Source organism: Hipposideros armiger, unplaced genomic scaffold, assembly GCF_001890085.2.
Source record: "Hipposideros armiger isolate ML-2016 unplaced genomic scaffold, ASM189008v1 scaffold_220, whole genome shotgun sequence".
NCBI lineage: Eukaryota > Metazoa > Chordata > Mammalia > Chiroptera > Hipposideridae > Hipposideros > Hipposideros armiger.
In genome coordinates this window covers 2,124,556-2,145,844 of record NW_017731570.1, presented here as the reverse complement: position 1 = coordinate 2,145,844, position 21,289 = coordinate 2,124,556, and the positions used below count along the sequence as shown (strand labels likewise).

At 42.9% G+C, this 21,289-nt stretch overlaps 1 protein-coding gene across 7 annotated transcripts in view; it reads left to right on the top strand.

The window, feature by feature from the left end:
- The window catches only part of ARHGEF3 (Rho guanine nucleotide exchange factor 3), a 306,647-nt gene that overhangs the window by 89,309 nt on the left and 196,049 nt on the right, over nucleotides 1-21,289 (top strand). For all 7 annotated transcript variants that reach the window (XM_019654352.1, XM_019654346.1, XM_019654345.1 and 4 more), the window contains exon 3: nucleotides 16,276-16,342. In XM_019654352.1, coding sequence (XP_019509897.1) covers nucleotides 16,276-16,342 — 67 coding nt within the window. The remainder of the gene's footprint in view (nucleotides 1-16,275; nucleotides 16,343-21,289) is intronic.

The window sequence follows — 21,289 nt, the reverse complement described above, 5'->3', positions numbered from 1 at the left end:
AGTCCTTGTTTTCAGCCACTATTCTATATAGTGTCACTGGAATAGTAAGAGCTACACAGAGAACTTCCAATAGGTCAGAAAATGTTCTAAGCACTTTCTCTATAAATGGACTCATTTAACCCTCACAAAAAACTTTTTGAGGTGGATAATATTACTTTCCCCATTTTATAGATGAGGAAACTGAGGCACCTGGAAAGGGGTAAGAGCATGAATTGAGTTCACATTCTCATTAGCTGGGTGAGTTAAAACAGGGAAGCTGACCTCCCGGAGCATCAGGTGTGCTGCGGGGTAACAGGTGACTGATAACAAGCACTGTGTGCAGACCTGGCGGGGAGCAGACCTTCTCTGGAGGGTGGCTGTTATTAGTGAGGGGCCTTGCTAATGGAGCTGCTACTCCTGGTAGCTGGGACAGGCCGGCCGAGAGCCCTTGGGAAGGTGTGGCTTCTTGGGGAACAGGTGTCTACCCCCAGCTTGGGCCTTCCGTATCACTAGGGCATAGCTTGGCCCCACCACGCATCCTGTGCCTGGCCTGGAAGGTGACATTTTTGCCACCTGGGAAGGTGAATGCACTGTGAACCTGCCCCAGCCACATGGGGGCAAACTGCCCAGTAGGTCTGGGTCTTGGTTTACTTAGCTGCAAAACGGAGTGAGTGGGGGATGAAAGCTTGTGATTGAAAGCACCAAATCCAGAAGCTTCTCTATTTTCCCAGTGTGGAATAAGCAAGTCTTCTTGCCACTGTTTTACATACGGAACACATAGAACTGTGCAAGGTGCTTCCTCAGTAGCCAGTCCCTGTCGTCAGCTGTTTGAGCCTTGTGTCCAGCTTCTCCCTCTGAGACAACACTGGGAGCCATATCCTTGTCACTAAGCTGTGTTCATGGTTATTTTGTCAAATTAATTATTATAAGAGTGAAGTTCTGGGTCATTTCAATGTTCTTGGAAAATGCTGCCAAATTGCTGCCAAATTAGCCTATGGAAACTTTATACCAATTTATACATTCACAATTGTGAAGCAAAATACCTGTTTCTACACATTCTTACCTGCATTGGGTATTACCATGTAAAAACTGCCAATTTGAAAGGCAAACGTGCTATCTTATTTAAATTTCCATTTTGCTAGTTACTAAGGAGGGTGAGGGGTGAACATTTTTCATTTGTTTATTGACTGGGTTTCTTCTTTTGTGAACTATCTATGTCAGGACAAAACATTTCAGCTTTTTTTTTTAAAATTCTTTTCTGGTTACAAAATTAAAGTATGCATATTATAAATGTTCAGACAGTGTAGGAATATGTGACATGGCAAGTGCCGTTTCCCTGGATCAGTCCTAACCCTGAGAAATCACCATGGTGGACATTATTTTTTCAGAATTTTCTAGAAAATTTTTAATGCTACCATTTGGCCTTAAAGATCCCTGAAAGTTCATACATGGCTTTAGTATCTTAAAAGGTGGTTTTGCTCAGTGGTATTTTTGTTGAATAAAGGTAGTAGGTTTATTTTAATAAATCCAGCCTTTCCGAGGAGTCACGTGACCTCGTGGGAAGGGTACTGAATTTGGGGTCCCCACTGACTGCTACCATGCTGTCCTGTGCTCAGCTGGGTATGTGTGGCCTGGGCAAACTGTTGGCCGCATCCAGCCTGTGAATCAGTGCCTCTGTGCTGTCGGCCGGAGTGCTTTCTGTTTTGAGTGTCAGGGCTACTGAGCAGTAAAGGCAGCAGCGGAAGGATGAGGGCCCCTGCTCTCCTGCTCGCAGCCGCACTATCACATCGGTGATAATGATTAATAATAGCCATCAATAATAACCAGCATTTACTCTGTATGTCCTTAACCTACTTGTGTCTATTTACACTTCACAACCACGCTATAAAGTGTGAAATCGAATACTACCCTTGTCTTTCATATTCTAAGACATGCATTCCTAGGGGCCAAACCATTTGCTTAGAATCCCAAGTGAGCAAGTGCCAGAGCCAAAACTCAAGACTCAGGCCTCCAGGCACTGAGGCCCCCAGAGAGGTTAACCACCCACTCTGCAGTCCGCCCATCCCCCTGTCGGCCCTTAGTCATATTAGCCTGGGCCGAAAGCATCCAGGGACCTGAGGAACCCCTAGTAGGCTCCCAGTCTTGTAAAGACTTGAGCAAGTTGGCAGCGGGCAAAAAGATGAGTTTCTGCAGGGGCTGCATCCCTGATTCAGGGCTCCCAAGTGGGGAGAGCATCTTTGCCTGGGTGACAAGTGGTGGTTGCCATGACAGCAGCTATGGCAACGCTGATGCAAGTGCTGTTCCCACTGGAGCCCAGCTGGTGAGCTGGAAGATGAGGTGCCCAGGAGAATGGAGTGGGGGCTTGCCCTACCCTATGTTTCCGACAGACCATATTTGATAAAAAATATTTGCTAAGTAGCACATAACTGATCAACATGGTTCATTTCTCTCTCCCCAGTTTGTAGCTCTTGTGGATTCGATGGCCAGAAATATCCTTCAACACTTTGGCAGGACTCAGGGACTAAGAGCAGGCATCCTGGAATTGGGCTCTCCGGCCCTGACCTTTCGTAGCTTTCAGGCATTTCCAAGTCTAACCTCTCAGTGCCTCAGCCTTCTCCTCTGTTATGGCCCTTATTTCTCGGGGCCCCCATGAAAATGAAATGAATTAATCCACATACAAAGCACCGCTAATGGTGTTATTATTAAATAGTAGCAATCGTTTCCTCTCTTACTCAGAAGTTTTTACTCTGAGTACTTCCCTTACTCAGAATTACCCTCTAATTCAGGATTTTGGGGGTGGTTTGCTATCTGTCACAGTAATGAAATAATCTCTGTTTGAATGGTGTCCTTGGCATTACCTTTCCTTTCTCCACATATGCTCTGAGTCTGACGTGGTCCCACCCCCACCACCATATTTCACTGACAGTTTGGGAATAAATATGTTTTTATGTGTGGCCCCAGCCACTGCCAAAAAACAGCATTTATGGAGCTTCTAATTACTGTGGAGACTGTGGTAGGTCCTCTATCAGAGAGTCAATAAACTGCTTTAAGCGATGCTGGCTAATTTAAAATTTTTTGGTGTTCTTAACTGAGTTAGAATCAACAGTACATTTGTTGGAGATGCCCATTTCTGAGGACTCACTTTTAGGGTTGCGATTTTCATTTTGGAGGTGCCGGGCCACCTACATACTGACTTATTAGCTTTTGATCAATATATTATTGAATAAAGCGTGAAGACTTCCTTTTCCTCCCTGGGCCAAAAGCCTTTACGGAGCCCTCGTTAGATAGGAACTACAAAAGTATAGCGCCTGTAAATATAAGTTTTGAGTTAGAACTTTCCAGGATTTGGAAAACATGAACTGATCTCTTTCCTATTTGTTTCTGATTTGTATGTAGTTAGATAGAACAATTCCAAAACTTTTAAATTTTATAAGACAAAAATTGGAAAGATAGTTCAGGGTGATTTTAAAAAAATGGCTTCTAAGCGTTATTTGATCCAAATCCCCTTTAAAACATTAAGAAAACTCAGCCATTAAAAATGTTTAACTAAAAGTATACTTTTATCAAAGTATACCATGCACACAGTAAAGTATACCAATTAATCTGCATAGATTTTTATTTGCAGATGGAGAGACACCAATAAATAAGACTAATCTCTGATCGTTATTATTATTTTTTTATTCTAATTGCACTTCATTTAAAGAGGAACCAGTCTAGTAATACTGGCTCGGGGCCTAGTACATAGTAAGCATTTTAGTTTCCCTCTGTTTTGCTGCTTCTGCAATGGTTTTAACATCTGTTTCTCTGTTCATATTCTCTGGAGCCAGACTGCTTGGGTTTGAATCCTGGCTCTGCCATCTACCAGCTGTGTAATTTTGGGCAAGTCACATAACCTCTCTTGAGTTTCATATTCCTCATTTGTAAAGTGGCGATAATAAAAGTACCTACTCATAAAATTATTTTGAGATTCAATGAGTTAATATTTGTTAAGCCCTTAAAAAAGTATTTGGCACATTTTTTTTTTAAGTAGACCCTTAAAAACTTAATCTCCATGACAGAGAGACTGAGGATTCTCCCACTCCGTAAGTCAAAGGTTAGATGTGATGAGTTGGGATGATTTTGACCTGATCGCACATCTGTGGAGTTGAGGTGAGGGGCTCTCATCCATGGAGAGCTTCATTTTCTAGTTCCAGACAAGGGGTGGGAGGGGCGCATAGTGTTGGCTTATGGGAAGGTGGGGTACGTACAAAGAATCCTGGTTAGGAAAACACATGAGAAAGAACAGGCTCTCCCCAGGCAAAACTTTAGAAAAACAACAATCTGCTCCTCCTTGATTAAAGGGTAGCAAACTAATTATCCTTTCCGGAGGGACCAGGGACGTGAGGCCGCTGTCTGCCGGGCTGTGACCTGGAGGTGCAGGATGTGGGTTTCCTTAGGATGTAATGCAGCCTTTCCCATTGAAAATGTGCCATAATTCAGATGGACGCAGGTGGGGAGAGGGAGAGTGAGCCTTGTGCTTTTAAAAGCAACCCATACACGTTTTAGAAACATCACTTGTAGGTCAGCACTTTGAGAATACGAAAAACTAATTTTCTTAAATTGGATTTCCCAAAGACCTCTGTTACAAAACATCCTTTTGAAAATATTTTCTAATTTCTGCTAATTAGACCAGCTTACAATTAACTCGACTATTTGAAGTTCAGTGCTGCCAACAAAAAGTCATCCATCCACTGATGATGGGGATCAGGATGCCAGCAGGGAGTAACTGGGAAACACGTTATTTTCATGCTGAATAAATGCCAAGTAGTATTCATTTTAATTTCTTTAGTTGAAGGAGGGGAATGAAACATTCCATCCTGGGATAATTTGTATATGAGTTTCCTCATATGAGTATCTTCCATGCCATCCTGTCACAGATGGGAAGTTCCCGTTGCCCTGTACTGTTTGGCTAGAGATTTCAAGAAAGTTCAGAATGGTCTTAAGCATATTTATTGAGCATCTCTCATGTGCCAGGTACCCAGAGAGTGGGAATAAAGCATTAGAAAGACAGATGAAATGTCTGCCCTCGGGTTGCTCACATTTTAATGACTTCAGCAGACAGGCCAATACCTAAGATCCCTGTTAACTTAAATTTTTCTACAAAGCTTCTAGGTACCTCTCAGCTCTCGTCCTCCAACTCCACTTAGTTCCTCTTGTCCAGTCACCAGGGTCTCTGCTTTGCCAAATTCAGTGGGCATTTCTCCATCTCCTACTTAGTGGGATAGTTGAGCACCCCTCCTTGAAACACCCTCTTTGCTGGCTTCTGGAAACACCCCAGCTCTCTTGGTTCTCCTCTCACTTTGGCCAGGCTCCTCCTCGGTCTAAAGACTGATGACTATTGAATACAGTCTCTAGTTTCTTATATTTGACAGCTAACTCCACACCTCCATTTCGAAATCCATACCAATTCAAATGGGACCTTTCAGACGTGCTGTCTGCTCTTGATTTTTGTCCCCAAATCTGTTCCTCCCAGAATTTTAGCTCAGGCTAAAATTCTTAGAGCATCCTTTCCTTCTCTTTTAATTCACCCTCCACATTCAATTCACTGGCAAATCCTGTGACCCTCACCTTAAAATATGTATTTACATAATTCCACCACTGCTCACCACCCCCATTGCCACCAGCTTGGTCCAAGTCCCTGCTGTCCTTTACCTGGGCCACCACAGGAGCCTTCTCACCTCCTCCTGTTCCTTGTTTTGCCCATACAACTATTCTCCCCACACAGCATTGAGAACAGTCCTTTTAAAACTTTGATCATATTTCTCCTCTGCTCGGAATCCTCCCATGATTTCCCATCTCACTCAGACTAAAATCCAAAGATCTTGCAGTAATCTGTAAGGCCCTGGCCATCTGGGTCCTGTTCCTTCTGTGACTTTCTCTGCTCTTTGCTCACTTACTCACCCCACTCCAGCCGTACCAGACCTGCTGCCCTCAGCCATGCCCAGGACCTTTGCATGTGCTCTCCTGTCCAGCTAAGACCTTCTCTCCCGTCTCTCTCTCTCTCATCTCGTGCATGTGATTTTATTCATGTTTTGTCAATGTGTATATATGGCTGTGCTGTGATACTGTTGAGCACAGACTTATCAAGGGCAGGCCTAGTGCGTTCATTCTCCAGCTGTTTATTAAGCTCATACTAACTGTAGGGCATGCAGAGACAGCAGAGAATCCACATCACTTAGTCCTGGCCTTTCAGAGCTCATCACCCGGAAGGGAACCAACTCTTAAAGTGCACCTCTTATGGGCTAGCGACTAAGAGCTTTACACACATTAACTTATTTAATCCACACAATGGCCCTATGAGGGAGTCCTGTTATTACTCCATTTTATAGAAGGGGGAAAGTAGGGAGCAGAGAGGTTAAGTCACTTTCCCAGTGTTACACAGCTAGCGAATGGCAGAACTGGCTCCAGTTTCTGTGCTTTTAACCACTGTGTCAGACTGCTCCTTATGGCGCCACTCCAAAATCACTGAAATTTATTTACCATTGGAACTTCTGGAAGACTGCACCCATGAAGAGTTATTCTAAAGATAAAAGCTTTGCAGGAAGCTCACGTGAAAAAGGGAATTGCAGCAAATGGCTTGTGAGGTGGGAGCAGAGGATGGAAAGGGTGTTGCTGTGTAGTCTCCGAGCACAGAGGCCTGGGGCTCGGTGGAGAGTGGGAGGAAGCGCAGAAAGTCAGAGAGGGTGGGAATTTTTATCATTGTTGAGTGATTCACATAAATATATGTTTCAGAAATGGGGACTGATTTCTCATACGTGCTGGTAAAACTTCACATCTAAGCCATTTTCAATTCCTGGCCTGCACAGAATGCTTGCTTTTGCCTATAGAATTCCCTCTCCTGGAATAGTTACCGTATTTGCCGGCATATCAGATGACTGGGCGTATAAGACGACCCCCTAACATTTCCACTCAAAATACAGAGTTTGTTATATACTCGCCGTATAAGACTACCCCCTCTTCCGCACACCTTCCACACACCAAATAAAAGGTAAAACAATATCAGATTTGATTTGGCCCACTGAAGTGCAAACAAGCGTATTGTATTTCGTGTCACCACATAACCGTTTTGGCGATGTTGAGCCACCATGTCTGCTACATGTTTTTCGAGTTCTGGCCAGTGTGGGGTGCCTCTTCTTAATGCACACTTACCCCTTGGCATACTCTTTAATGCTTTCTCATTTGATTTCCAGTCCCGAACCATCTTTTCTGTTACTCCATATTGTCTTGCAGCAGCACAATTATTATTTTCCTTAGCAAAGTTTATAACTTTCAGTTTAAAATTTGCATCATACTTCTTTCTTTTGGCTGGTGCCATGATAGGGATGATAGGGGTTTGACTGGTCGACATTTTCTATGCTGTACTGTACAATGGTGCAGTATTGTGGTTGGCTGTTGGCTGTATACAAAGCCTGATTTGATTGGTCCCTGCTCCCTGTTTGCCCGCCCTGTCACTATAGCAGTCTGGTCCACCCTTGCATCAGCATCTCCCTGGGACCTCACTAGTGCGCAAGTGCGAGCTCTTCAACATTCTAACAGGCACCATGATAGTGCAAAATCGCGAATCTTCAATGCATATGTAAAGAAATATATGGTAACCCGAATTTACCACACTCGCAAAATCGCACACAGCCGACCATACACCCAGTATGGTATCGCGATTCGCGATTTTGCGCTATCATACTGGGTGTATGGTCGGCTGTGTGCGATTTTGCGAGTGTGGTAAAATCGCATAACAGCAAAATTGCATAACAGCCGAGCATACACCCAGCAGCGCTGCTGATGCCTGAACGGTATGTGGAATGAAGTGGGCGGGCATCGGGAGGCCACTATGGCACTGGGCAAGCACTATGGGCAGTCTATCTGAAGTGTACCTGGCGTATAAGACGACCCCCCACTTGGAGGCATATTTTTCAGGGCCAAAAAATCGTCTTATACGCCAGCAAATACGGTAATAGCATTTTATTTTGCGTTATTACTTTATGAGGATTTTTTCCCATTAACTATGTATCTTTTAGTTTGTTTGAAAATATTTGTATTTCACACTCACTTTTAAAAAATTATGGTAAAATACTCAGAACATAATTTTATCATTTTAACCATTTTAAAGCGTATAATAGTTCAGTGGCATTAAGTGCATTCACAGTGTTATGCATCCATCACCACTAATTCCAGAAGTTTTTCATCACCCCAAAAGGAAACCATGTACCTATTAAAAAGTCACCCCTCATTCCCTGTCTTTCCCCAGCCCCTGGCTACTACTAGGCTGCTTCCTGTCTCTGTGGATTTGCCTATATTTTATATAAATGGAATCATACATTATGTGGCCTTTTGTGTCTGGCAGCTTTCACTTTTTATAATATTTTTAAAGTTCCATGTTGTAGCATATATCAGTACTTCGTTCTTTTTTATGATTGAATGATATTCTGTTGTATGCGTATAGCATATTTTGTTTTTCCATTCATCAGTTGACAGAATTTAATGTATACCTTTTTAATATGGTGGCTAGAGTACCAGCAATGTGCTAGACACTTTGCTACATGCTATAGCCTGAATATATAAAGAGCCCTTACCTATCAATAAAAAAAGATCACCACTTTGTGTCAATGAGTAAATGACCTGAACAAACATTTCACAAGAGGAGAACTATACATATAATAATTTCATTGGTTTTAAAACCATTTAAATTTCTTCTTTTTAGTTAATTGTGGGATTAGTTTGAGTAGAGTAGTGCTATAATATTTAGGAACGGATCATAGACATTTGTTTGGGATATTCTCCATTTGGGGAAGAATTTCATTCGTTTCTCTGTTCAAGTAGGTCATTTGTACGCTTGTGACCTGAAGATAATTTTCCTTGGTTTTCCCAGATACTAGATCTCTAAAGCCTTTGTGAAACATACGTTTTGCTTTTTTGAATGTTTCTGAATTCAGATGAATACTAAAATAATTCTGGAAAAATGTTTTTAAAAATGAAAAGTGTCTCACTTTTCATATAGGTCTCAATTTATACATTTTGGTTGGTCACTAACGAACAGCTGAGACACAGAGCAGTGGATTTTCAAAGCCTGAGGCTCTTCGAAACTGCGTGTGATATTTTCTGTAACTGTGCTGTCCAATATGTAACCACGTGCCGTATGTCACTATCAAGCCCTGGAAACATGGCTTGTGCCCGTTAAGACGGGCTATAAGGGGAAATACTCATTGGATTCTGAAGACTTAGTATGAAAAAATGTAAAATATCTCAAATATTTTTTCTGTTGAAAATGGCGCTCGTTGAACTGATAATATCTGGATATATTGTATTACATAAACTATATTTTTTAAGTTAAACCTACCTGTTTCTTTTTACCATTGTAATGTGGCTAATAGAAAATTCAAAATTACATATGTGGCTCACATGATATATTTCTGTTGGACAGTTCAACAAAAAGAGCTGGCAAAAGGGTGGAGAATGGGACAGAGAAGTCTGAACAGATACTTAGGGCTTCCACGCCTTCAGAATCCTGAAAGTTTCCCAAGAGAGGCTGCAGTGGGTCTGGATGCCTGTAGTTGCCCTCAGCTGCTCTCTGCCTTCACTCTGGACCCCTTTGGCCATTGTCTTATCTCTCTCACCAGAGGGATGTTTTTAAGGGCAAATCTCATCATGTCATCCCCCATTTATAACTCTTCAGTGGAGCCCTGTCACCCATGGCCAAACCCCTAACCTGGTCATTAAGGTTTTGCCCTGACCAGCCCTGGCCACCTGTCAAGCCTCATCTCAGGCCTCTCTACCTCCTTCCCCACGTGCTAAGGCCTTTTAGAAACATCATCATTTTAATCACACGCACAATGTGTCTCCATAGTAAAGATCTTAAAATACATAATGTAAAAGATAATGTTTATTGTTATGCGGCCCACCTCCCACCCCAGCTGCATAATCAATCACTGTCAACAGCATTTGCCCTTCGGGGCCCTCACTCGGGAGAATACATATAGCTGATGCTGTACGTGTGTGTGTGTGTGTGTGTGTGTGTGTGTGTGTTTGTGTGTGTGTGTGAGAGAGAGAGAGAGAGAGAGAGAGAATGTGCATGCATACATGTGTGTGCATATGTGTGTATAGACGTAAACAGGTTTACATCTTGTTCTGCCTCTTATTTCATGTTCCATGTTTTAAGGTTTTTGCTGGTGAGGACATAAATATACCTCATTATTTTTAATGGATGCCTTAGTATTTTATTGTATGACTGTGCCATAATTTATTCATTTGTTTATTATTGTTTTAAATTATAAAGTACTTTACCCACATAGAAAAATATAGACTATTTTAATATCCATCTCTGTATCCATCATGTAGATTTAATAAACATCAACATTTTTCCCTTTTGGCGTCAGAATTTTTATGCGAATAAATGAAACGTTACGGTAGAGATGAAGCTTTACATGTGCCCACCCCAGTCCCTTTCCCCTGTCATCCCCAAAGTGAACCATTCTTCTGCAGCGACATAGCCTTTCATCTGTAGTCTTACGTTCTTACTATATCTGTAAGTGCCTATAAACAGTAGAGTGCTATTTTGTGTGTTTCTAAATAATATATCATGTCATGTCATATATCATATGTCATATATCTATACCATATCCTATCATGCATATCTCCTGCAACTTGGATTTTTATTCTTTCTTTCTTTCTTTGTTGATATTTTTCATTAATATATCATTCTACATGGTCTTACATTGTGAATAATGAACATAACTTTATTTAATGTGACTTTAACTTTATTTATTGCAGACAAGTTGTCATACTTCTAGTTTTTCAAATGCCCCATCTCTGCTTCTTAACTCTGAACTCTTTCTATTCTATGGAACAGTTTGTATACGGTTGGAATGATTATTTTTTGAAAGTTTTATTGACGTCATCAGTAAACCTGTCTGGGCCTGGTGTTTGTTTTTTTAATTTCTTTACTAGTTATTGAGCTTTTCAGCTTTCTACTCCTCCATGAGACAGTTTTGATAAGTTATATAGTTTTTTAGGAATTTATGTATTTTTTAAGTTTTCAAATGTAATGGCGTAAAGTTGTGATAACATTCTTTTGTCACTTTAATTGATATTATATCTATAGTTATGGGTCCCTATCCATAACAGTATTTATTAGTGTTCTCACCACCCCTCTTTTAACTTGATCAGTTTTGTCAGTTTTGTTAATCTTTTCAAAGATCAACATTTTACCTCCTTCATTTTTAGCATGTGTTTCCTGTGGCCCTGCCCTACTGTTCCCTTTCTCATCACCTGGCTGAATCTTTTGTCTCTGTTAAGTCACAGGGAGGCCTCATTTCCTCTGGGAGGCCTTTCTAGCTCCCCAAACCTTGATTGCACTCCTTTGACACTCCCCACTACCACATTTTTTACCCCCCAGACTTACTGTGTTGTAATCTCAATCTCTCCCTCTTTAATTTTTTTTTTTAATCTGGTTGTCCTTCTGTGAGCTCCATGAAAGCAGGAGCTGGCTCTGTCATGTTCACTGCTGTGTGCCTAATGTCTGTCACTGTGCCTGGCATAGCAGGCGCTCCTAAGTACTGGTGAATAAAGTAATATGGGCCAATTCTCCAAGGGGTGAGGGCTATCTTTTAGGGTGCATTCTCAACAGGACTGCTGCAAAGAGGGTTTGACTAGTGCCAAGCGATTGTACCCGCTGACTATTTCTAAGGTTCTGGGATTCTTTTATTCTCATAATTTATAGGAAGCAAAGAGTTGGAGTTCCAGTGAAGGCATGAGTAGAATGAAGCCAAGTGTGGCCCCATGAGCTACAGAAACATGTTATAGGTGGTGCCTCTGCGCTTTTGTTTACCAGAGAAGTCGAAGTGTGAGCTTTCCTTTCTGCAAACTACCTCTTTTCAGCGAGCTTCCCCTCAAAGAATTGGGTCTTCATCTGGCTAAATACCTGCCAGTCCATCCTCACTTTTGTACCAAAAACAGAACTGAAGACACATTTACGTGAAAGAAACCACCACCATCTTAAGTGGTGCAACCAATAAAAGTATCTGACACAGGTGGTACCACATTCAGCACTAATTTCTAAGGTGTAGCTGTTTGGGTTTCCTAGTAATGCTACGGTTGACTTATGGATAGAGAGGTAAAACAAAAGAGAAGGAAGGTTTTGTTAGCAAGATGCTCTGGGTTGAGAATTAAGACATTAAAATATTTAAAACATACAACAGGCTGGAAAAGGTGGTAATCTTTGAGAAGGGAAAAAGGGGAGCAGGAAATTAGAGTGGGAAGAAGGGGTGTCTTTTCATGTTTGCATTGTATTCTTATTTGTGGTCGTGTTGTCACTTAACCAATATTCATGGCACATTGAAAACCTTTGTTTTATTTTATTCGTATTTTATCCAATCTGTAAGAATTAGTGTAAATTTCATTGTCTCTCCAACATGAGCCTGGCCAACGATAATGATCAGTAACATTCCCCCTTATTGGATTAAAGGAGTCTTAATAATAATAATAATGATGTCAATTTGAGCACCTATTTAGTGCCAGACTCTCTGCTAACCATTTTACACAGTGTATTCATTTAATGCTTCAAATTTGTCAAAATATATTATTACCCCCACTTTACAGATGAGAAAATGGAGGGTCAGAGGGAGTTGAGAGTAGTTGGCCTGGTTGAAGTGCCTCAGCAAGAAAGGGAGTGAGCCCCAGGTCAGTTCTACCCTGAACACCAGGCGCTTGGCGGCACACAGCCCAGTGCCTGCTTCTGAAATCCCCACTCTCAGGAGCTGCTCTGGAACTGGGCCTTAATCCTTTTCTCACGGCAGTGGGAAAGAGTCACTTTCGTTTTCACGTGGTGGGCAAATACATTCTGGTGACAACCCTAAGGCCTGCTGCTACTGAGTTTATCCTATTAGATTCCAGCCATGCACATACCCGACTTTGAGGTTGTTTCCTAACTGTACCTTGCATCCTGACTGTTCACTCCTACTGTGGCATTTTTCCATTTCTACTGTCAGCTCTCCATGGGTGGAGAGTTTATAACTTTTCTTTCCAACTTTTCCTAGGAATGTAACCTCCTAGACAAGCAGCTGTCCTTCCCGTCTCAGCAGCCTCTCTCCTGCCACACGCCTGTCCCTGCCTTCTGATCAGCCCCTCCGTGGAGGCAGCTGATCCCTGGGTGGTGCTGTTCCCTGACATCTGTGGGTGGGCTGTGCTTCCTCACATGTGTGTATGCTCCATGCACAGGCCTGGCTCACGTGAGGTGCCCCAGGACTGGACACACTGTAGGTAACTCCTCCCAGCCCTGCTAAGAGGTCCCTCTGCATATCTTTGTGTCAGGGAGACCTGTAGCCCCAAGTGCCATTTTCTCACTGGGACTTTTACTGACAGTGCAAAGAAGTTGCTTTTAAAACAGGAGGAATATGCCCAGGACTGATGGCCCTCCTGTGGTGAGGACCTGGCCTTGACAGGCTTCTGAGATGGAGTACTTTATGCTGCCATTGTCTTTGACGCCCTTCATAAAGAAGCCTTCTCAGGAGAGCGGGTTTTATTCCCTGAAGCTGCCCCCTTACAGCCACCTGGGTGGTAGTGTTCGGCTGGGGAGAAGCAGGAAACCATCAGGAGACTCTTATGATGCCAGATTAGATTGTTAAAAGGAACTCCAGCTCATGTGAATGATCTGGAAGCCTGGTGGTGGAATGCAAGGGTGGGGGGAGCTAACAGTTAGGGACAGCCCTTCTCTCTAGGTTTCCTGGCAGTTTCCCCACCCCAGAGGGGTGTGTCCAAGTTGCCTGAGATTGCTCTGGATTGACAGACTTGCTCTGATGCCTTTTCTTTGCCCAGTAGGACTCGTAGTGGGAAGCCCTGCTAAACTGATGCCCTCCCACAAGGAACCCCCAGGCTGCATTCTTCTAAAAGCATGCTCTGCCTGTTTGGTGGGGCTTCTCTCTATGTTAGAGGGGCTACACCCTCTGAATTTGGAGTCAGACACATCTGGGTATGATTTCCAACTTGACCACCTACCTGCTGTGTGACTTGCGGCATGTGGTTTAACCTCTCTGAGCCTCAGTTTATCTCATCCATAAAATGGGGTAATGATAATATCTACATTATACCATAATATTATATGAAAATATATTATGGTACAGAGTTATAATATTTTATTTTTTAAAGTATGTAATGCCATTATATTGTGTTCTGTATAAAATATTATAATATATAACACTATTTGAACACTACCTATATGTCATATATTAACATTATAATATAACCTAATAACCTATCTTACTGTTATAGTGAGACTTAGATTATGTAGGAAAAGTGCTTTGCACAGTCTCTGGCACATCATGTAACTTAATCACTATTAATGATTGTGATCATCATTTTCTGTGACCTGAACCTTAATTCAGAATGTTCTGGTATATATTGTTGCTTTGGAAACAGTGAAACTCGTCACGTAATTAGGAAAGCAAAGCCCGATTATAACCCAGGAGGGGAGGGAATGGTATCCAGTGGGAAGTATTGTTGAATTCTAAGTTTTTTGTTTTTTGTTTTTAAGGGAGAAATGTCTTTTTGGAAGAAGTTAGACCAACATGGTACTTAATAGAGAAGGATATTAAATCTAAATAACCACCCACGTGTTCTCTGTTTGTCTTGAGATGTGATTAGCCGGGGGTTTTATTTTTGTATGTGTGGGTGAGGAGGGCAAGGCAGAAAAGGGGGCTGGAATGAAAGACACATAAGTGAGGGTTCCCATCTGTTCTGGGGAGTTGTCCCAGCTCTTCTGTGTTAATCCTGTGCCTGTGGTGGAAGGCTGTTCTTGGAGCCAGGATTTGGGGTGGGAGGTGGGTGGCACTGTGCTGACCTCTGCTGAGAATTTAGCAGTAACAGAACTGGAGTTAGAGCCATCATTTCCTCCTGACTCGATGCACTGGGTATTATTTCTCCTGGTCTACAGATAGGAATATGAAAACTCAAGTGATTAAGCCTCGTGCTCAGGGTCACACAGCTAATAAAACACTATGGGGTTTGAGATGAGACAACTGAGATCAGAATTCTGATTTCATCTGTGTGATGACAGCCAAGTCACTTAATATCCTTAGGTGTCTGTTTCCTTATCTGTTAAATGGGTGCAGTAATGAACCCTAGCTCACAGTGTGAGTCAATGAGATTGACTATATGAAGTATTAGCACATCTGTTTTAAGTACTCAATACCTGTTAGCTGCTGCTATTGTAAAAATCACCTTGTATTTTGTTTATCTCTTTTGTATGGTGGAGCCGATCAAGGTTTTTACTCAGGCCTGAGGTACTGCAGCCTGCCCAATGGTCATGGCAAACATCCTGCCTCGCATCACTGCTGGTTATGGCAGAGAGGTCAAAGGAAAGGTGTGGCTATCGTGTAAAAAACCAGCAACACCTTTTTGGCACATCAGTGACTAAAACCTCACGGAAAGTCCAAGGTAGACCTTTTTTAGGGATGCTTTTCAGGGAGATGGTACTTTAAGCAAACATGAAATTTGTATGTCCAGATTGACATTTCGGGGAGGAGTAATTTACCACTCCATAAAGACGTTGTAAAAGGTGTCCCTACGAGGTATGTTGGCAGCTACAAAATTGGATTCACTTTACAAGACAGAAATAAGGTGTACCTGGCACTGCCCAGCCACATGTCTTTCCTTCCCTATTCTGGTTGGTTACCTGCCCCGTGTACTGACTCAACTTGAAGTTGCCTCTATCACGCATGAGGAGATTGACTCATGTGGAGAGGTTAATAGGTGAGGAAACCAGTTCTGACTTGTTAGGCCGTAGCTACATGTTCTGTTGATTGTCCTTTCAAAAGTCTGGAGCTCAAGTGTGCCCGATGTGGAGCTGCTGGGGCTCCCCAGTGTGGGTACGACAGGGGAGAGTCCCAGGCTGAGCCGAAGCTGTAAACATCACCTGATGGTGTCCATGTGGGAATTGCTTGTATGTGAGGCATAAAGTTCAAGATTGGGAGTTTGCTTTGGCTTTTTGATTGCATCCAGGTTGAATTTTAGATTTTCGTTTAAGGGCGGGGGGTTGTCTATTTTAAGGGACCCTGGAGCTGTCCTTCTGAGGAGCTGGGAGGGAGTTTGGAGTGAATTTGGCTGCTCCAAATTGCAGAGCTGTAGAAAACTCCAGCTGCCTCCTATGCCTGGGCCATTTCTCTAAGCATCTCTGTTTTTCATAAAGCTGCATCTGAAGTTGGTGATTTCCTCCAAATGCCTAACCAATGAAGAATGAACATATTGTCTTTTTTTTCTCTCATCTTCTAGGCCTAAACGGCAGCGGCAAAACAACTTTTCCATGTTTCCCTCTCCGAAAGCCTGGAATTTCAGAGGGGTAAGTGTTTTCCCTGGGTATGTCCTATTCTGGATGCTTGAGAGAGGATACTGTTCAGGGTTGCTTTACTAATGAAAGCCTCCACCAAAAAAGCTTCTGTGCTTTACCACTTGAGGAAGGCATATTTACATCAGCGAGTGTGGTCTAATTAAAAAATATTAGTGGCCCAATAAGTGTCCGCTGAGATATGCTTGCCGTGTAGGTCTTGGGCTACTGGAAACATCTTGGGAAAAAGTCCTTAGGTGTCAAGGTTGATGTGGTGGGCATTGTGACCATTTTCTTGGGAACATGGAGGGAACCAGTGCACAGGGAAGGAAAATCAGAAATATATAGTCTGTTAATATATAGATTTATGACTTTGTGGGGAGCTTTGTTTTCCAGAAGGAGAAATCTGTAAGCTGTAAACAGATTTTAAAGGGAACCATAAAATTCTTTCAACCACAAAGTCTTAGACATTTAGAGGTGTAGAAAGGGTCAGATCTAACCTCCTTTTGATGCAAAGTTTTTTTCCTTAACATAATAATGGTAATAATAATAATAGTCAAAGTGTATGGAGGTCCTACTGTGTGGTAAAATGAATAATAGCTCTGACCTCAGGGACAAGACCCTTGCCTGTGTAAAGAATGCTCTGAGCTTTGTTTCACCAAGACTTTACATGTGCTGTTCCTTCTGTCCAGAACACTGTCCCCACTGTCTAGCACCGCACTCCTGTACACACTGTAGCTGGCCCACCCATGTCACCCATTGGGTCTAAACCTTGACATCACCTCCTGTGGGAAGCCATCATGACCATCTCCCTGAGTCTGAGCTAGAGGTCCCTCCGGTGGACTCCTGCACTTTCTTTTCATTGTTAAAATAAGATTATTAGTTAGCACTTGCTGAAATTTAAGATTGGAAGCTCCAAGCATCAGGTGTGTAGAGAACTATCACTCTCTTGTTCACTGCTACATCCCTGGGCCTAGCACAGTGCCTGGCACATATTTAAACAAAATGCTTAATTTGTTGAATGAATAAATAAGTAAATCTCTCATATCCATCAGACACAAAATCCATGTCAGTTTGTGTTTTAAGTTCAGCTCTTTAGTCTTTTCAGTACTGTTTTTACTTGTTAATTCATCTTTAATATTCTATACAGTTCTCAGTCATTTCCCCCATGTTTTATTAAAAGAAATACTGTAAATCATGGATCTATTTTAGCTAAGTTTACAATATGCTTTTCACTGAGTACAAAGAGAAATGTGTTGACCTCTTAAGTAGATGTGTATGTCTTACTGAGCTTAAGTCATATACCTCTTAAGTTGTTTATGGCTCTGTGGATCAGTTGGATGATCATAACCATTAAGTGAAAAAAGACTTATGTGGTCAAATAAACTTGGGGCACACTGAGTGCACCAAATTAAACATGTCAGCTGCTTCAGGACTTCTCAGAATCTTTTATGTGTTGGTTGGTGTGCATGGAGACTGCATTAATGAGAGCTGATGGAGTTGGTAGCATTTCCCAGTCAGTGACCATAAACCCTTTGCTGACAAAATATTTTGCACACACTTTGGAGTAGTTGACATTTATAGTCAATTTTGAACTATAGAGAAATTGGACCTCTTGTGAGCAAGCTGGCTTTTGCAAGGCATTTATTTTCTTTCCCTCTCTACCCTCCCTTCAGGGTACTCTACACTTCCTCTGATTCAACAGTGGTGAGCCAATATTGGGGTACATCTAGGGTGACCACCACCTGAGTGTGCCCAAGACTGCCCTGGTTTTAGCACTGAAAGTCCCATGTCTCGGGAAACTCTTTAATCCCTGGCAGACAGGGACCATTGATTACCCCACCTGTGGCCGTGAGACCTCTTCAACCGTTTCCCCTTGAAATGTTTTGTGAATTTTTGAGCACAACTCTGGATTATGGAACTTGCTGCTAAAAAGGAACGTGTTAGACACACACTTGGTTTAAGTGATCCTTTGTTGGCCTCATCCTGGCAATGGTAACAGTTAAAGTTAGTAATTCACCACAGGAGAACAAACTAACTGCTCTTGGCTACTTGCAACCACATAGGTGACAGAATCGGATGCATTCTTGACTTCAGCTTTCTATCAGAACCTCACATTCTTAGCCAGTTCATAAGATTCTCCCAAGTAGTTAAAATTATTGGAGTGAGCAGAGTCTGTTAGGTGGTTAGGTCAGTTGTGGTGTTTACCTTGGTTTCTTATCCTTACTTTTGACTTCTGGCCCATTGCGGGTGAAAGTAGACAAACTGACATCAAGATACACCAGAGGTTAGGTGGTTTGGGGCCTTGGTCAATTGCCAGATCCCTGTGTGGCCAAATCGATCTGTCTCCTCCTCGAAACAAAATCCTCCATGACATGGGGAGTGGAAGGGAACCCAACCAGGTGGGAACAGCCAGGACGCTCCAGCCAGGACGTGCTTTGTAATCGTCGTTATGGTAATTGCAACTGAAGAACAAGAAAGGCAGAATGCCAGGATGAAGACATTTGAGGCCTTCTCCAGCCGAAACACTTTCTGTGATGAAACGAGACTCCCGGGCCTATTGGACTAAGCTGTGCGTGCTGTCCTTGGTCAGGGCAAGCTTTTTGTGAACACTTTGTTTTCTTCTTTATTGAAAAAGGAAGGTTTTAGAATTTCTGCTAGCAAATTTCTGATATATGTGTGTGTGTGTGTGTGTGTGTGTGTGTGTGTGTGTGTGTGTGTGTCAGAGAAAACCATTATGAGCATTTGGAACTCCATTCCTCTTCAGCTTGTAAAGAAGCAGCTTCTTGTGTTAGTTCACCCAGGTCCTGGCATTTGTGGATTTGCGGATGGGGTGGGGAGAAGAGGTGACTGGAAAAGGCAAGAGAGCAGCCACCACGTTGCTCTAGAAGGGAAGCGAAGAGGGAGACACAGGAGGACTAAGGAGAGACAGGGGACAGGGCAGCGGGGAGGAGAGGAATGGTCGGAGGCTTAAGGTGTCGACATTTTGGAAAGAGAGTTTCAAAATAATTGTAAAAAAAAAAGTCTTTCTGAGTGAATTGTATTGTCACTGCCTCCTCGTCTTTCCTGGAAATATTCACTGCAGGTTTGCCTTACTCCTCAAGGTGTTAGGAGTAGCATTTGTGGTTTTCCTTTTTTTTGGCCAGAGTTTTTGGCTTTGGAGAGGCTCAGGAAGGGTTCATGACACTTGGCTGACACATCCCTTGTACCCACCAAGTAGTTTAGCCCTTTCATGAGCTGTCATTGGTATTAACTGCATGTTGCATCTATTGTTTCCCATGCTTATCTAAGGATACAGAGGCCCTAGGTGGTAGTGACCTTCCAGGACTCCCCTACCCTTCCGGGCAAGGGGTGGTGCTGTGCCTGTCTCTCACCAGACCCATGGGTGCTGCATATACATTCACAGGGGGAAGCAGTTATGGTGGGAACATTATGAGTAAAACCAGAACAGAGTGGGGGAGGGGGAACAGGAAGGTGGGAGCCTGAGAGAGGTGGGACCCTGGGGGTGTCTTGCACCGAGACAGCTCCTCTGTCAGGTGCTCACTGCACATCTGGTCCCCATCTGTTTGGGGCAGTGCTGAGCTCAGAATTTCAATCCTTCCTTGTGAAAATATTTGCTATAGCTCCTCCAGTTAGCTTAGGGTGGGGGTTTGAGGCTGATTCAGGAAGGAAACTCACCCTAGAAATGTGAAAACTAATCTGCCTATTAGTTAACTAGGAAATATTTAGCAAGATCTACTGTGTGCGAGGTTTTGTATTAGGTGTCAGAACTGAGGTTTCAATGAAATATCAACCAAATGTCAGGGCCTTGCTCATTTTGTCTCTTTCTCCAGTGCCTGGACTTCACTCTTGCCTAGGCCATTTGGGAAGAAATTTCTAGACTCTGGGGCTTTGCAAGGGACTTTGGACATTGTAGACCCAACCTTTTAATTTTCAGATGACGAAAACAAGGCCTAGTGTATTAGTCAGGACGCTTTTGCTCACAAGTGATTAAAAATTCATTTAAAACTAGCTCAAGTGGAAAGGGGAATTGATTGATTTGTGTGACTGAGGGACACAGAGATGGGTAGGCTTCTGGTGCAGTGATATTTAGGGATGCTCTCTCTCTCTCAGCTTTGTCCCTCTTGGGGTATTGGTCTTATTTTTGCCTACCTGGACTTTTTTGGAGGGTGAGGATGACCACAAACAGCCACATTTTCCTAGAGAAAAGAGAGAAGTTTCCAGGGTCCATATGTGAAATCCCAGCATAGGACTCTGATTGCCCCGACTTGGGTGACATAGCTATACCCTGGCCGGTCACTGTGGTCAAGAGGATTGGACAGGCCTTGGTCACATGCTCCCTCTGAGGTAGCTGGGTAAACAGGGTTTTGTGATGGACAGCTTCGCCAGAGCCATTTACTTGAGGTGGGGAAGGGGCATATGCTTCAAGGAAGAGTTTGTTACTGTAACCAAAAGGGAGTAAGGAACCTAGACAGACAGGAAAAAATGGTGACTGCCCCAGGGCTCAGTCAGAGTGGAGAGATCGGGACTGGAACCGTGTGTTTAGACAGTACTCCTTTACCTTCTCCACGCTGCCTTGACACATCCCAGGCCCGTGTTTGGAAGGAAGCTGGGAAGCCCTCAGTATAGCTAAACGTTTCTTGAAGGTCAGACTGAAAGACTCTGAAATTCATAACTCAGTAGAGTGACAGAGTCTCTTATACTCAAAACACACCCGGCATGTTAGTGTTTATTGTCATCTTACCATGTCTACTCTGCAGAATGAGGCGGCACGACTTTCTCTTCTCTCCCAACCTTAGTTTGTACATTTACCTCCACTTGTTGAACACTGGGTCCAGGCAAGGTTATGGTAGTCCTGCATGATAAATAGTATTTATTCCCATTTCAGAGACGAGGAAACTGAGCCCCACATCTGCTAACTGGCCTAGAATCAGCCGTAGTAAGTGGCAGAGCCAGCATTTG